General features: G+C 35.7%; 1 protein-coding gene across 8 annotated transcripts in view; it reads right to left on the bottom strand.

Annotated features, from left to right (window-relative positions):
- Positions 1-529: 529 nt before the first annotated feature.
- Positions 530-18,036, bottom strand: part of LOC140452019 (uncharacterized) — a 72,018-nt gene continuing 54,511 nt past the window's right edge. For all 8 annotated transcript variants that reach the window (XM_072546033.1, XM_072546037.1, XM_072546040.1 and 5 more), the window contains 6 exons: positions 14,295-14,649; positions 9,653-10,376; positions 9,369-9,599; positions 9,112-9,233; positions 2,182-2,282; positions 530-2,127 (listed from right to left, as the gene is read on the bottom strand). In XM_072546033.1, the coding sequence (XP_072402134.1) occupies positions 2,087-2,127; positions 2,182-2,282; positions 9,112-9,233; positions 9,369-9,599; positions 9,653-10,376; positions 14,295-14,649 (1,574 nt within the window). In that variant the 3' untranslated portion in view covers positions 530-2,086. The remainder of the gene's footprint in view (positions 2,128-2,181; positions 2,283-9,111; positions 9,234-9,368; positions 9,600-9,652; positions 10,377-14,294; positions 14,650-18,036) is intronic.

Here is an 18,036-nt window from a genome sequence, read left to right as displayed (position 1 = left end):
TGCCAATAGGGAGGTTTAGAATCATCGATATTTTTTTAAATATACTTGGAAACAACATTAAAAACATGGAACAACTGACATTTGGAAATGAAAATCTCTTTTGGCGTTTATACCTTATTGCTATTCAGTTTGCAGTTTGGATTATATTAAAATAAAGGTTTAAAATATAAACACTTACAATATAGAAAAAAATTTGTATCACAGTAAAGTGGATAGACTACGGGAAATATTAAACTATATTAATGATTGAAAATTTAAAGTAAAAAAGAGGGTGGCTAACCTGGTTGAAAGGTCTAAAGAGGAATTTAAAAAAATAAAGACTTTTTTCGGAACCATAATTTCAACCTGTCTGCTATATAAAGGATTTCATCAAAATTGAAAAATCTATAAATTGAAGATTACGTTTTGGACGGTTAGATGGCATTCACATTTTTTACAAGCACATATTTCCGTTTGTATGCACAAATATGTAAATTGAGAAGTAAGAATTTCCAAAAATGGTCAATTTATTAAAAATTTAAACGCAAAGTTTTGATAGAATGTGTACACGTTTATCTAACAATTATCAACATGTATAAACATAAGTGAAACAAAACAAAATTTACAAAAACTTGATATTGTATAGTATTTTCACGTATATGTTCCTTCATTGAATAACATTAAAATATAGCATTTGTCTCGCACATGCAAATATTTCTTGCGAAGTTTAGAAGATAAAAATACTATATCATATCGGTAAACAAACCTACATAACCTGATGTGGTTAATACACCAATTCTGAACCATCATTTAACGTTTTTCAATTAACTATCAAATAATTCAACAAGATGCTAGATGACCCAAATTTATTTAAGTTGAATAATTAGCTTGCACCGTACAGTTACGTGCTCGTCTGTTCAGATTATAGAATACTTTACAACCACCAGCTACAATGTGTTTTTATAATTCTTTAGGATCTGTAGGACATTTAGCTTGTCGAAATGCGACTTAAATGTCTTAAAAACGGACGAATTATCATTACAAATCAGAATTATGATCTAAAAAAGCGTTAAAGATATGGAGGGGTATTTAAATTTTCTTTACTGATGTTATTAACGAAAGGTTAACAGAAGGTTTAAAGACAAATAGCCATCACATATAAAATAAGTCCAGGGTATGACACACTCGTCAAAATTTGAGCTCAATCGGATCATTAGTTTCAAGTTCCAGTGGTTCAAGTGATGCTACTTTGCATTTTTCAAACCAACAAAAATTCTGTTGATACAGCGTTACTTCCTGATGGGAAAATAATATGTTTGAAGGAAAATGTTACAAATGAAGGACAAAGTGGTCTTTCACCAAGACAATACACCGTGTTATAAGTTGGCTGCAAATAAGACAAATGTACTAGAAACGCTACTAATGGCTTATAGCAAACGTGGAGAAATAGACTTTAATTAAATCGAGAAGTTGTTACGGAAACTGATTCATACTTTGAGGCAGAAGATAAATCTTTCTAAAAAAAGTTATCCGATTGTCGAGTTGGGCCTGGAATCGTGGAATGGACTAATAAAAAAGTCTAACGTCACTTCTGATACAGGCTAATGTTATCGGATCGGTAGTTTTGTTGGTCTAGAATTTTATATTGATCTATATCATAAAAGTCATAATCAGTGTTGATATAAGCAATAGGTCCGGCTCGAATGATATGATTCTGTAAACAAGATTTAGATATGTTTAAAATCTGAAATATTTGATATTTATCCTTCACTTCTGCTAGACTTACAGCTGTAGATAAAACACTGTGAAATGATATATGATTAATTGTATAAAATGTATGTATTTGTTGAACCAAAAGAATTACTGACACAATTATATTGAGTATTGAGCAAATAATTGCTAACAAAATATCTAGCTTCGTAATCAACAAATAATTATTTGGGTCAACTCGTATTTGGGATAACATTACGTAAAATAATAATTTATGGATACAAACTGAAAGTGAACACAAATATCAACAATAAAATAAGTTAAATGGGTATTTTTATGAATAAATCAATACAGTTATTACTACATGTGTGCATCATATACACACATACATATTTATCTATTGTAATCTAATAGTATTAGTCTCTTGCATTAATGAATCTGAAAAATACAGATGTTTGTTTCTTTAACTATTGTTATTACACACAAAATTACCGTACTGTTGGTTATCTCGCCACGTATTGTTAGAGTTTATGGAATCATTGCTGTCCATTGATTCTATTGTAATTGCGTTCTTAATGAGGTCGCTGGGAATCCTGAAACGAATGAATAATTTAATTACTATATTATAATTTTAAAATTCCTAGAAATAACTGATAGTTTTAGAGGCCAGAGAGGAGGTAGTGAAATTACACAGATCTGGGAGAAAATAATGTATATTTTTTGACAGATCATGTTAAATTAGATTCTGAGGTAAATTAACGAACCTGATTGTAAATTTAGTTTTAGTAAGTTAGTTAGTAAGTTTAGTTTTATAAGTTCAGTGTTTCAAAACATCGCGAAAACGACGGCCACAATTATTCTTGGGGCTCTCAGAAAACGGACACAAGGGACAAATTCTATATCAAGCATATTTAACACTATGAAGATAAGTCTACTGAATGATGGCAGAAATACTAGATTCAATATATTCAAAAATCAGAGAATAATATACAAAATAAATGTTTTGTAGGATGCAGCCGTAACACAACTTCTTCTTCTTCTGGTTCCTATCCGTTTCGGATGTTGGAAATCATATTGGCAATCATGACCTTGCTCGCTGCGGCTCGAAACAGCTCCGTTGAGGTTTTCTTAAACCATGTTCTTAAATTCCGCAGCCATGATATTCTCCTTCTACCGGGTCCTCGCTTACCTTTGACTTTACCTTGCAATATAGACTGCAGCAGGGAGTAACGGTGCTGATTTCTCATAACGTGTCCCAGATATTGCAATTTTATGCGTTTGATCGTAAACACAATCTCTGGTTCCTTCTTCATTTTTTCTAGAACTTCCTTGTTCGTGATCCTTGCTGTCCATGATATTCTCAGCATTCTTCTATAAAGCCACATCTCAAATGCTTCAAGTTTTTTAATAGTGGTGTCTGTCTTTTAATAGTGGCGTCCATGCCTCCGCCCCGTACAACAACACAGAGAAAACATAGCATCTCAAATGTCTCATTTTTGTATCCAGGGATATGTTGTGACTTTTGAAGATGGCGCTCATTTTGTTAAAGACCGTTCTTGCCTTTCCTATGCGGCACTTTATTTCCTGTACATTGCTCCACTGTTCGTTTATAATAGTTCCCAGGTAGCAATACTGTTTTACTCGCTCTATCTGCGTCCCATTAATGTATAGATGAGCCCCATTTATATTCTCCTTGCTGACAATCATTTGTTTGGTTTTGTGGGTATTAATGTTTAGTCCGTACTGTTGACTGTACTCGTTTATTCTGTCCATTAGCCTCTGAAGTCCCTCTAAACTATCTGCTATCACCATGGTGTCGTCGGCATATCTAACATTGTTTACTCTTTCACCATTTAGAAGGATGCCTTCGTCTATTCCGTAAAGAGCCTCGTTAAACATTTTTTCTGAGTACATATTAAATATCAACGGCGATAGAATACATCCCTGTCTAACTCCGCGTAGTATTTTTATGTGATCTGTTTCTTCTCCGTTAATTTTCATGTATGCGGTCTGATTCCAGTATAGTTCTGAAATTATTCTGAGGTCTTTGTCATCCAGGTCTGCTTCTTTTAAAATGTTTATCATCTTTTGATGTTGAACTCTGTCAAATGCCTTTTCATAGTCGATCAAGCACGCGTATACGTCGCAGTTAACGTCCCTGCATCTTTGAATCAGTACCTGTACTCCGAAAAGTGCCTCTCTGGTACCCACTGCGTTAATGAAGCCGAACTGTCTGTCTGATATTTGTTCCTCGCACTTCTTATAAATTCTTCCATGGATGACTCTAAGAAACAGTTTCAACATGTGGCTCATTAGGCTGATTGTTCGATATTCTTCGCACTTTTTAGCCCCCTGTTTTTTAGGTATCGCTATGAATTCTGATTCTAGCCATTTATCAGGGATGTTTCCTGTATTGTATATTTTATTGAAGACAGCCGTGATCCAATTTATTCCTTCATCCTCCAAAGAGTTTTAAAAATTCAGCTTCGATATTATCAGGCCCTACAGCTTTTCTGCTTTTCATCCGTTTTATTGCTTCTTCTACCTCGGATTTAAGTATGTCCGGGCCCGTCATCCTCTCTGAAAATGGATGCCTATAATCCGTTCTTTGATCTTGAAAAAGTGTCTCCAAATATATTCTCCATTTGTCCTTCATATCTTGGGTGTCAATGATTAATTTTCCATTGGTGTCTATGAGTTTCATTTGTGTTCTCTTTTTAAAAGTACCCGTTATTTCTTTTACCTTTTTGTGTACATTAAAATTGTCATGCTTGGCTTGTAGTCTTTCTATTTCTTTACATTTCTCTACAGCTTCTTTTTCTTTAGCTTCTCTTATTTTTCTTTTGATGTAAGCCTGCATTTTTTTGTATTCATCTTTATTTCCTTTAATTAACCTTCTGCGTTCCATTAAGTGAAGGATTTCTGGAGTCATCCAAGATTTCTTCTTTGTTTCTTTGTTTGGTTTTAGCAGATCTTGTTTAGTTTTCTTAATTATTTCTTCGAATTGATTGATTTCTCGTTGGATGTTATTTTCTTCTTTTAGTTGCTTAACTTGATTGTTAATATATTCCCCCAATTGCTTTTTAACTTCCGGATGTTGCAGGGCTGTCATGTCGTAGTTAGGTCTAGACTTTTTCTTTATTGTCTTCAGTCTCACATCCATGACTCCCACTAAAGGTATGTGGTCAGATTCAATGTCCGCTCCTGGATATGTTTTGACAGATTTAAAACTGTTTCTGAATCTTCTATTTACCAATATATAATGTAATACCACAACTTAACGAAATTATATTAAAAGTCGCTGAATCTTTAATAGGGAAAACAAAGCATATCAAAAAATTTAAACCCGTGCCTTGGTAGAATGATGAATGTGCCGAAGCAATACAAAAAAGCAAATCTGCTTTAAATAGATGTAGGAGAGAAAAAACCACAGCGAGTATAACAATACAAAAAACATAGAGCAAAAGCAAGATATATCACCAACAAAAGTAAAAAGAGTCATGGCAGAGGTTCGTTGGAAGCAAAAACAGAAACACAACACTATCGTCAGCATGGAACAAGATACAAGGTATTTATGGAAACAAAACTTACCATGTCATTAAAGCATTAGATTATGAGGGCAAACGAATAAACCAAACAAAAGAAATAGGTGAAGCATTCGTAGACTATTATCATAAGCTTTCCATAAACAGGAATATAATCGGTGATAATATTGCTCTCTTCACGGAATTCAAAGAGCTAAAAAAACCTTGATTCCCTAAACAAGCCACTGACAAAAGAAGAAATGGAGGAATCTCTCTCATCCCTAAAAGACAGTTCTAGCTACGATGATATCCCAGAAACGGCAAAACAAACCCTGCTGGACATTTTAATCACATGTGGAACAATAGGGATTTCCCCTTAATCTGGAAAAAAGCAACAATCATTCCCATACTCAAATCTAATAAATCTTCACTTTTACCTGAATCTTACATGCCAATATCCCTAACCTACTCTATGAGCAAACTATTAGAACAAATAATCAATAAGAGACTTATATGGTTTTTGGAAACTCACAAATTATTGATTCCCGAACAATCCGTATTTTGTCCATCCAGAAGCACACTTGATAACATTTTGAAAGTCATATTCACGAAGCATTTGTTACCAAAGACAAACGTCTAGCAATTTATTTTGATATTAATAAAGCATTTGATTCTACATGCCATAAAATCATCCTAAATAAACTACATAAATGGAGATTGAAAGACAATAAATATAATAAATTTCATACGTAATTTTTTATCTCAAAGAGAATTACAGGTTCACATTTCCAGTACAACATCTGCAACCAAGACACAAATAAATGGCACCTCACAAGGGTCCATTCTGGGCCCAATGTTATTTTTAATTGCTATTAACGACGTCTTAAAAGACTTAATAAACTAACTAAACTACACCTTACATATAAATTTTCTGGGTGTGATATTCGACTAACGTCTATCATGGAAAAATCATACCGAAAGTCGAACTCTTTCATGCTAAAAGGTCTTAAAAGGCTTTTTTTAGTTTTTTTTTCTTCAGTGAAGAAGAACATCGTGAGAAGGCGTACGACACAGTTCCTAGACAAGAGCTATGGAGATGTATGAAGCTCGTAAAGGATATGTATGAGAGAGCGTACACTAAAGTAAAGACTGTTGTCGGACTGAGCGAAAATTTTCCAGTGACGATTGGTTTGCATCAAGGCTCTTCACCGAGTCCTTACCTGTTTAATCTTAGTATGGATTTACTGACAGAAATAACATACTTACAAACAAGTCTACCCAATTAGCAGCATACGCAGATGACATAAACATAATGAGCAGAACAATGAATGCAGCGGAAGAAACCTACGTTGAGTTGAAACAGAGTGCAGAAGCAGTAGGGCTAGCAATAAATACAAATAAAACAAAACTACTCATACAAACCAGATCAAATAGACCGGTGCAACAACACTTTATTGACGATATAGAACATGTAAATAGATTCACATACCTAGGAATGGATCTGGTCGCAAGCAATGAAGAAGAACCGGAAATAAATAGAAGGCTTGTGCTGGCAAATAAAGCCTATTTCGCGATGGGCCACATATTCAAATCGCGAGACGTACACCGGAAAACAAAACTCCGGGTCTATAAAACAATAATCAGGCCCATAGTAAGTTATGGTTGCGAAACATGGGTGGTGACACAGAAATCTGCCAATGCATTAGATGTGTTTGAAAGAAAAATATTACGTAGGATCCTGGGCCCAATAAGTGAAAACAACAACTGGCGAATTAGGTACAATAGAGAAATATACGAGCAATATAGCGAACCATCTCTAGCACAACATACTAAACTGCAGAGATTACGATGGGCAGGGCACGTGGTCCGCATGCATGAGAATAGAATCCCCAGAAAATTATTAAATGCAAGAATGCAGGGAAAAAGACCTGTTGGAAGACCTAAAAAGAGATGGGAAGATGAAGTCGATGAGGATGCCAGGAACTGCCTGGGAACGCGTTCATGGAAAAGAACAGCGGTAAATAGAGATGGTTGGAGAAGCCTGTTGAAGGAGGCCAAGGCCCGATTTGGGCTGTAGCGCCATTGGATGGATGGATGGATGGATGGATTTACTGACAGAGAAAGTAAGGGAGGCGGCTCCTTGGTCAATGCTCTTTGCGGATGATAACGTATTATTGTAAAAGAGTAAAGGAATGTTGGAGAAGAAGGGGGTTGGAGAAGGACTATTAAAAGGAAAGACTTACGATTTAATTGGAAGCGAATAAGCTTTGTGATCGAAAAATCGGAAAGGACTGAAAGGAAAGAGTGTAGTGACACCTGCGTTGGTGTACGGCGGTGTAGTGTAGTCTGTAAAGAAGATCCAGAAAAAGAAGATGGATGTAGCTGAAATGAAAATGTTACAGTGGATGTTGGGTAAGACTAGAAGATGCAGGATCAGAAACGACTTGATTAGGGAAAGAGCCGGGGTGACTACAGTCTCAAAAAAGATTCAAGAACAAAGACTGCAAAGGTTTGGTTATGTCAAACGTAGAGATGAAAACTATGTGGGACGAGGGATAGAGCTTTTAGAGGTTGATGGAGAAAGAGGTAGAGGAAAATCGAGAAGATGGAAGGACTGTTTGGCAGAGGACTTAAAAGAAAAAGGTTTAGGTGAAGAAGGCACGATGGACTGAAAAGAAAAAAGCAGAGGGAGAAGAATTGTGTCATCAACAAAATTTATGATCAACTTCATTAAATCTCTCAAAAACTCCTACCGAGGACTATGGAAGGTTTGAGGTCAAACTCCAGTTTTACTTATTTTAAAGCTTATATAAAAATATACGTATGTTACTAGCGACCATCTAGCGCCTATATTAATTTCTTAGAGAGTTCCAACTCTGTAAACCACAGGCAACTGGATTATTTCCTAACACAGGTGCTCAAAGGACACGGGTGTTTCAGGGCCTATCTCTCTAGGTTCGGAAAGTCTGACACAGATAAATGATGAACCTGTACTGTGGATACTCGGACACTGCGACTCGTACGATGTTAGAGTGCAACAGATGGGTAGTATAAAGGAACATAATGGAAAGAGAGACACGTGTGAATTTTGTTACAGGAGAGAAATGATTGAAAATAAAGCAGGTTGGACTAGTGTACACAACTATATCCGTGCAGTGATCAAGAAAAAAGAAGTGGAAGAAAGACAGCTGGAACAACGGCAAAGGTTAAGAGGGAAAGATGCTGGAAGTTAGAAAAGTGAGTCAGACTGTGCGAGTCGGGAGGAAATGCCCGTCTGAGAGTGATGCCGTCCTAGGAGCGATGAAGGCGTCCACGCGCTACCTGGAACGAGACAGGGAGCCTCTTTGCTGACAGTCTGTGGATGAATGAAGGTAGTGCTTTGGAAGTGATACCGGCTTACAGCGGCCATTCCGCTTCCGGATCGATGGAAGACAGAGGAGGGTCTGGTTTAGCAGGTAGGCGTTCGGTTCGGCGTAGACTCGGCGACGAGAGGGCATTTTAAAGTACCTCGGGAACTATCGCCGGGAGTACGAAGAACGAATCCTGCACTAAGCTTAGTCGGGCGGCGTCCTGGACTGAGATGTCTTTTAAAGATTCCAGACCCCCCGTCTACAAAGACGAAAAAAACTCTGTACATCAAAGAAACTTAGCTAGATACGGACAAACAAAACTCACCCGAAACCCGATGTTGTATTAAATCGAACAACTCTATACAACAACAAATAGATCTAGAAAACGTGAACTCAATATGAGGTCGTCAGTTACCTGAAGGACAAAGGCGGCTCAGATCGAAATCTAAAAGTGTCATACAACCTGAAACCCGTGAGTTTTCTAGATCCGCTTAAATGGTTGATGCTGATTTGACATTTTACACAAATAAATAAATAAGTTTACTTACACATTATTAACGACATCTTTCGAAAGCTTAGTTGTGCCATTTTCTTGTTCTTCTATCTTTGTACCATTAATTTTATCCTCTACTTCACTTTTTATATCATCAGATTTATTTTCGTCAACGCTCTAAAAAAAAATTCTGTTAAAAAGTAATAAAACTTATACTCTACATATTGATATCATTTTCTGGTACGTGTAAAATAATGCATAATACATATCAGTCCCATTTATAACAATACTTTTTGCCATAAAGATGCTTACCTGTGGGGTAGCGTTCTTCCCCCTTGTTCTTGACATAATGGCTTCGACTCTCTTTCTGCGAGCTTCTCGTTCTTTTTCCTCATTTTTGAGTCTTTCTTTTAATTCAGCCTTTTGTTTTTCGGCGTCTTCTTTAGCTTTTTTCTCGGCTTCTTCTTTTAATAGCTTTAATCTCAGTTCTTCTTCCTTCTTAAGCCTTTCTTCTTCCTCGCGTCTTTGAGTCTCCTTAATGGCCTAAAAATTTTCAAAATAGAACATAGTAAAAAAAAACATTTTATGTAACTCACCTCTTGCAATCTTTCTTGTTCCGTGTGTCTCTGTAACTCTATTAATTCCCTTATTTGTTCCTCTTCCCTCTGTTGTCTTTCTATTTCTGCTTTGGCTTCTGCCTCAATCCGTAATCTCTCTAACTCGGCTTGTCTCTCAGCTTCCTCTCTAATCAGTCTTCGTCTTTCTGCAAGCGCAGCTTTAGCTTCCTCCTCTGTATTAATACGAACCTTCGTCATGGAAGTCGTCATTTCGTTCTCGATATTTTCGATAGTATTACTATCTACAACTGTTTGAGCCTCGGACGTGGATTCTGGCTTCTTAGGTTCTACTGGCTTCTCTTGTAAAACAGGTTCTGGTTTCTCGTCTACAGAACTGATTTTGACTTCTTGTGATGTATGCGATTCATCAATGCTAAGCTGCACCTGCTCAGACTTTTGTATCTCTGTTACATTTGTATCACTCGTTTCAGGTTCACATGTCTTTACTGTCTCTACTACATCCTTTTTGTCTTTCTCTATTACATCTTCTTTGTCATTCTCTATTACATCCTTTTTCTCTTTCTCTATCACATCCTTTTTCTCTTTCTCCATTACATCCTTTATCTCTTTCTCTATTACTTCCTTTTTGTCTTCTAAATCAACCAGAATTGGTTCTGTTTTATCATTATCTTTTTCTAATTTTTTAATTTGAGGAGATTCCAAATCACTCTTGGTAGTTTGAGGCACATGGACATTCGATTCGCTGAAACATAAATATAATAAGTGATTACAATTGATGTTGTATAAAATATACCCTTCCAGTTAATTTTTCACATAAATTTTGCTCAAGTGGAACTTGCAACCTCTTGAACACGTCACTAGGTGGCGGATAGGGGAATATCTTAACCCGTTTGGACCAGCGGGAAGGTGGGAAATAAAATATAACACGACGTAACAGGGGGGTAGGTAGGTTTGTAAGGAATACAGCATGGCTAAGAGACGAACAATCCTGGCCTTCCAATTACGAGGTAACAAGGTTCAAGCATCGGGCTAACTCTTTAATACCAGGAAAAACCATATGTTAAAAAACATTAAATTGCTTTGAACTAGGAAAGAAATAAGGAAATTATACATATTCATAAACTAAATGAGACTTAGTAGATAAAATGCTTGTCAAATTCACACTTACGAGTGCAGTACGTCTAAGATAGGGCAATGCTATTCTTACGGAGAATAAACGCACAGAGTTGTCGGCCTTCTCCAGCTGTTGATTCCTCACTTAGAGTGTCGTACAGGACCGGCATAGATAAAATGCATCTCCCGGCAGTACGAGTATAATATTTTATATTATAACATTAGAAATCCTAAGATTTCCTACTTATCGAAACTAAATTCAAATTTTTACCACCGCGCTTTCTAAAACTTGCAGAGCAGACAGATAGATAAATTAGTCGATAAGGGAATCTACGATTTGCATTCCACATGTCTTTCATCACGTCAAAAATTCTTGGTGAAGAGCCTCTGCATATGACGCTCTGGTGATACCTGATAAGGTTAAAATTCTATGGAATTATTGTAATAATTGAATACTCCACGAAATGTATAAATAGCGAAAAGTACTATTTCCAGGAATTCGAATAATTCCTGGAAATATATACCTAAGCATTTTGTTGAATTATTGACAAGAAAAAATATGAATTTTGCGTATAAAACGTCAACGTGACATATAATATAAAAATAAACAAAACACGCAGATTCAATTCATAACAAATAATGATTGATTTATGCAAAATTGAATAATATTCGTACGACTAACATTTATTTTGTAAAAGTTTCGCTGCAAATTACTATTATTAATATAATCAGCCGCATGTGGCCATAAAGTTGTTTGTCCTAATATAATAATAATAACCTCCAAGCATTTAATTTATAATTACGGATGGGCATGGACGAAAGTGCCTTAGGAAAACGAAACGACACTTGAGTATTTAATCCGACTTTGAGCGGAGAGCATGGAGTCTCATAAATTGAAACCCGGTGAATGTGAGTGCTATTGTTAAGACGAACTTCGGTGATGACTGGTGTTAGCGAAAGAAGCATTTACAATATCAAAAAAGAAAAAGAACAATGTGGAACTTTGAAATCGCCAAAAAAAAACATAAAAATTGGGCGAGTCAAACCAATTCTAGAATATTCACATATGACGAGGTTATAAGAAGTTCTCTACGGAGAATTGTTCATTGTGAATTTTTAATGAAAATTTTGCCGGCATACTTAAGCGTATACATAACTTTATTCAAGGTGATAAGAATATACCGCCATTGTCTCTTTTTACTTTATACAGGCTTCTGAAAGTGGACGTAAAAAACACCGAGGTTGACATCAAAAAGATCAGAAAGACAGCACAAGGAGAGAAGGTTCAGGAAAGGCACGAAATACACGACTTTGACCAAACATTGGAAGATGGAGTCATAAGTGCGCTGGTGAACTCTGTGGGATCAAGAAAGGGAGGAGGATCAATTGAAATCTGCAACGGGAAAAAGCGACGGTTTGGGGGAGATATGGTAGTAGTCAAAGCTAGTAGAACAGCGACTGACATACTGGTGCGGCAGAGGAAGGTCCTGATAGGACTGGTGAACTGTAAGGTAATGACATCCAGATATCGACCAATACGCTGCTACTCTTGTATATCCTTCGGGCATACCAGAAACAAATGCAAAGAAAGGACTGTAAGTAAGAGACAAATTTCTGAACTGCTGAGAGGAAGGGCACAGCGCTAGGGAGTGCAACAATACGTCACAATGCGGAATCTGCAGCAGTGGACCACAGAACAGAATCGGAAAATTGTCCTGAGTTCAAGAAGCTCGTAGCCGAAAAAGACTCTAGGGGAAGAGGCGCAAGTACGCTGGTAGTAGCAAGATTAGACCTTTAGATTTAACTCTCGTAGGGATTAATTTAAAGGGTTGATAGTGGTGCAGATATGCTTAAGATCATGGGACAGGAATTAAAAGCGGACGTGTTGCTAGTGTCCGAGATAAATAAAAAGATTACTGCCCAAGAAGGCTGGATCACAGACAAAAGGCAAGATATAGCAGTTTATATTAGAAACAGAGAGCTTCAGGTGAAAACGTGCCAGAGAAAAGAGGGATTACTAATATTGGATCTTGGAACTGTCACAATAGTGGTGACATATATATCCTCTAATATCACACTACGAGAATATAGGAGTCTGGTAGAGGAAATAGCAGGAAGTATAGCAGGAAAAAAGACTAATCGTTGCTGGAGATCTAAATGCAAAATCTATTTCATGGGGAGCGGCAAGAAATGATGAGAGAGGAGAAATGTGGAATGAGATCAACCAGGACATAAATTGCCCTCATACTAGCGGCCGAGAAGACTAAAACTATCCTCAATAGTCCGAGGGACAGAGACCATATAGTTTTTGCACTGAAGGGAGAAAGGATCTTACCTGCCAAAAAAATGAAGTACTTGGGGGGTAGTCCTAGATACAAGGCGAACCTTTGGCGAAGACGTGAAATATTTCGTTCGCAAAGAGACATTAATACAAAATTTACTAAATAATGATCGCAGACATGTCGTTATGACGGACAATGCATCGTATTACTCCCTTAAAAGTGAGTAGTGGACAGCGAACAACCTGCAAGATGACGTAGATAAAGATAAAGAGTAGATAGAGAGCAGCGAGAGCGAATCCAACATCTCGGATATTGAGGGCGACATTAGTATAATTGACTATTTGTGAGTAACTTCGATTATTCTATAATCAAAATACATTATCAGTCCTATCACGAGCACCAGTTTTTCGGGTATTGGACTGGGTCCACAGAAATCGAGTATTTTTGGGTATTTTTCCGTTGGATGTTACTTGATTTGCACTTCGAATGTGCCGATGGTAAATAGTCAAAACTCCGTGTGAAAAAGAACTTTATTTTTATTTGAATTAACACAATACATGAATATATGACGGTTGGCGTCCGCCCGCCAATTTGTATTGTTTCGCTTCACACTTCGTCGGTCTCGTTCTCGTATCTTGTGTATGTGCTGTCGCCTTGTTATTCTTTTCGTGATTCGTCTTCAATCTTCGCAAACAACATATATATCTGCAGACACTGCTACGTTGCCGTATCGGAAAAATACATGAAATTAACTTAAACTATATGATGTCGTGAACTGAAAGCTTTTAGATAGCTTATGAAAAGTTGAAATATGAACGTGGAAACCGTTTCGCTCAACACTCTCACTGTGATTTAACTATTATAGTCGCAAAACAGTGTGAATGAGTTTTTCACTAAATAATTTGCCAATTGGACATATATTTATCGACCAGCTAGTAATTCTTCATTACAGATTCTTCTTTAGTAAATTTGTTCAGTTTGTTGTTGTAAATACTCCTATACACTCTTATATGATCTTATACGCTCATATATAGGGTGTGCCAAAAGAACTTTGCGAAATTTGGATTGGATCAAAAAACTAAAAAACACGTTTTCAATATTTTTCAAAAATCTATCGAATGACACCGAACATGACTCCACACACCCACCCCTTGGCCAAATAGAATGGCTTCCGAAGAAAAAAATGAACTACAGAAAAATGAATAAGTTGTATAAAATTATCTAAAACTCAAAATATATGAATCTAAATATAAAATATAACTTACATATCTCCTGTTACTAACTTAGGTTCGGTTAGGACATGGGTTTCTGGCTTTGGTGCTACTTGAGGTTTTTCAGATTTATTTACTTTAGTTGTGTTATTAGAAGAACTATCTACTCGTGTCTTTGTTTTGCTTTTAAGCACAACATTTTCGCTGGTTGTCGGTTTCGCAATAAGTTTTTTCGTCTTAGGAAGTGGTGGTTTATTATCGCCTTTTGCATCACTTGAAATTCCAGTCCCGGCAATACTCACTGGTCTTGGCTTTCTCGGAGCTGTTGTCAAACGGTGTCTGACACTCGCCGAACTGGCCAAACTGGTTGTGCTTTGTTGACTGAGGGAACTACTTGGTCGAGATGATGCTGCAGAATATGATTAATTAATACAGTTCTAAATATTAAATAATGAATAAAGCAGTAAAATATTGTTAATATTAGGGAGCATTCAATATTCCACATGTCAGATGATCTACGTCATTAGTAAATTATTATGAATTACTGTGTGATATAGCAAGCAAGTTGGTTGTTATATTTATAGAACTGAATACACGGTATATTTGCATTTAAATCAATAGTCGAATTATGTACTGTAGATTTTTTTTGGCAGACCAGCATTTAACTGTTATATGTTGCATACATTCATTTATTGGTTAAAGTTACTCCTAAGTAATCGAATTATCCAACAATTTCGAAATTACAATCCTTAATTGGGTCCTAAGAATTGTCCTAAATAATTGGGATTTCCAACACCATCATATTTTTTGTTTTTAACCATTTATAATCCTTTTTAATCTACCAAAAATTTCTTTTCATTCATCGTAAATACACATTGATATCTGCGGGGATATATTTGAACCTTTAGTGTTGGATGTTATTATCTCGTAAAATTTTCTCTAAAAAAGATTAAATTGAAAAATTTCAGTTGATAAAGGGTTACTTTGTCGTAGGCCTCTGTTGGTATTAAAAGTGTCCGAAACATACTCTTCTAACTTCATTACTTTAAGTGTCACTGAGTATGGATTTAGTTAATCTTAATTTTTGTGGAAATTCAAAATATTCTAGTGCTTCTAGCGCTGTCGGAAATAGGTTAACAACATGTGTAGTATTGGATTCGTATATGAGTTATATAAGAATTCTTTCATTGTAAAATTTGGTTGGTTATTGATCTGTTTGTTTTAAAGCTTGCTTGATATTCGCCCAGATCATTTTTAAATGAAAAAACTGCCATTTTTGACCCTTATTTGTTAATAACTATTATATGCCTCCAAACTTTGGCATTTATAATGTATTAGGTATATTGTACCCAAAAAACCCATTTGTAAACTGGCTCGGTCAGGGTCCCGAACATGGTATTTTTTTCCTTATTTCCCTGGTGTACGTGTGTCCTTGGTAGGTGCATTTGTTGGATTTGTCCCTTGATTATGTTTAATATATTTTGGAAATATTTGGCCCATCGTTTATAATTTTTCATCAATTACACCTAATAGATTTCACCCTTCATATTTATAATATCTCGGGGTGGTGTTACGGTGGGTTCGCTCCCGTTTTATTTCTTGGTACAAGTTCCTGAATTGTTTATTTTTAAAATTTTTAATATAGCACAATTGTTGCTCCAAGAACTTTTTTTGCACATACCTCTTTCGCTTCGTGTCTTTGGTCTTTTTTCAGCGTTTGCTTTTAGACTTTATATATTTTTTTATCCTTAGATTAAGTCAGCTTCTTCGTGTATTTTTTCTTTTAGTTGTCTGTCTTATAAATTTCTCTTCAACTTACTGAATGTTTTCTTAATATTTGTAAACTGTTATAAATGTGTACTTACAAGTATATAACTAACTAAAGTAAATCAGTAAAAACATATCCTCTGTTTATCAACGGGACAAGTCTGTCAAGTTGATTAATCACTGATATGTCGAATATATTGTTACAGCTTTCTGTTCCAGAATAATTTTCGTAAAAAATAAATGCAATCTCAAGTTAACCGTTTCAATAATATACAATTGAACTCGCTTTATTGTATATAAACAATGTGTTAGGCGACTATTAGTTAGGCAACAAACTACTAAATTTTTATAAGCTCTAAATAAGTAGCTATTTAGCCACCAGTAAAATAAAAGACGAATGTTTAAAAGAGTCGAAAAACGGGTCATGTCATCGTTTATGACAAATAAAGGGCACCAGTACCTAACTAAAAGAGAATCAATAGCGCTAAAAGAGATCTACTTAATACAATACACCATATGTATATCTCTTCACGTAATTGAAACAATTTGCTTTAAGAGACACAACCAAATATCTACCTAAGAAACGGAGCTCACAGCAAGTGTCTTCGTTAGTTGGAATGTATATTTTCATGCACGTCCCCAAAGTAAGAATATCAAATACAAAGTCAAGGTTAAATAAACAAAATGAAGCAACTAAAAATCTTAAAAGAATGTTTGTAACGCACAAGCAAAAATGTCTTGCAGGCAAGTTAATGAATTAATGTCATATCTACTTATCAGAAGTATTAATTTGTCTAATAATAAAACACTAAAAACTTTTAAACAGAAAATTTATTATCACTACAGCTGTTTCGGCAGAGTGCCTTTCTTAAGGGATCTATTTTTGATATACCTTTACACTTTATTGTCTTTAACTTACACAGTGGTGCATACAAACTTAAACGGATTGCACAAAACTTACATCGGTCAAACTGGTAGAACTTTTAATAAACGTATAGCAGAACACAAAAAGGGCTTTTAATAATAGAAAAACAGATTATACGTACGCACTTCACCTTCTAGACCATGATCATTCTTTTAATAGCCAATTCAAATTCTTCACATTTTAAGTAAAGACATTAAGCTATCTTTAATAGAATCTATGGAAATTAAAAAATACAGACATAATTCTGAATGACCAACTTAACCTTTTGACTGCCGGCAACGCGGCTCCCGCGTTGGAACAGAGTTTGGCCCTGTGCCGTGCACGCGCCTACCGCGTGTTATACCTGCTTCATTTCAAAAGTCTAATTTTCGGATGGCACATAGGGCATAACCACATACTGGGACTGGCAGTCAAAGGGTTAAGACAAACAGTTCTCCCCTCCTCAACAGTTGAAGACTATAAAGTGTAAACGCATACCAAAAATAGATCACTCGAGAAAGACGCTCTGCCGAAACATCTGTAGTGATAATAAATTTTGTGGAAAACAAAAGTTTTCAGTGTTTATTGTTAGATAAAATGAATTTCCATTAAGTAACGGTCGAATCCATCACGTATTAATTTTGTTATAATCGCATATTGTATGATCGTTGGTTACTGTTATGGGTTATAGGGATGTGTAAGGATGATAATATATCGAACTTAATAACTTAAAAATAGCAGTTATATTTCAGAGACAATTTTAATAAGGACATGTAAATAAGATAAAATCAATTTTTTTCGAGAAAGTACCTGTTCGAACATTGAATAGCTTTTCAAAGGTCTAAATAAGTAGAAAATTTAGACAATTCTCTATGTAATTGAAAAAGTAGTGCATGCATTTACTTTGTTCGGAAGTAACATAATGCCTGGCTAAAACAGCAAACTAAAAAAAAGTGATTCTAGTATGTACATGTTAATTCTAAAAACTCACAACTTCCATACATACACTACACAACAGAATATAAACTCTTTAATGTTCAAAGTGTATGTAAATGGAAAATTTTTAGAGCAATAGAGATACAGGAGCAATGAGCCACCACCAAAGCGAAACAGTCGTGTGAAATC

This window comes from Diabrotica undecimpunctata, chromosome 10, assembly GCF_040954645.1.
Source record: "Diabrotica undecimpunctata isolate CICGRU chromosome 10, icDiaUnde3, whole genome shotgun sequence".
NCBI lineage: Eukaryota > Metazoa > Arthropoda > Insecta > Coleoptera > Chrysomelidae > Diabrotica > Diabrotica undecimpunctata.
This window is presented reverse-complemented; position numbering and strand designations above follow the sequence as displayed.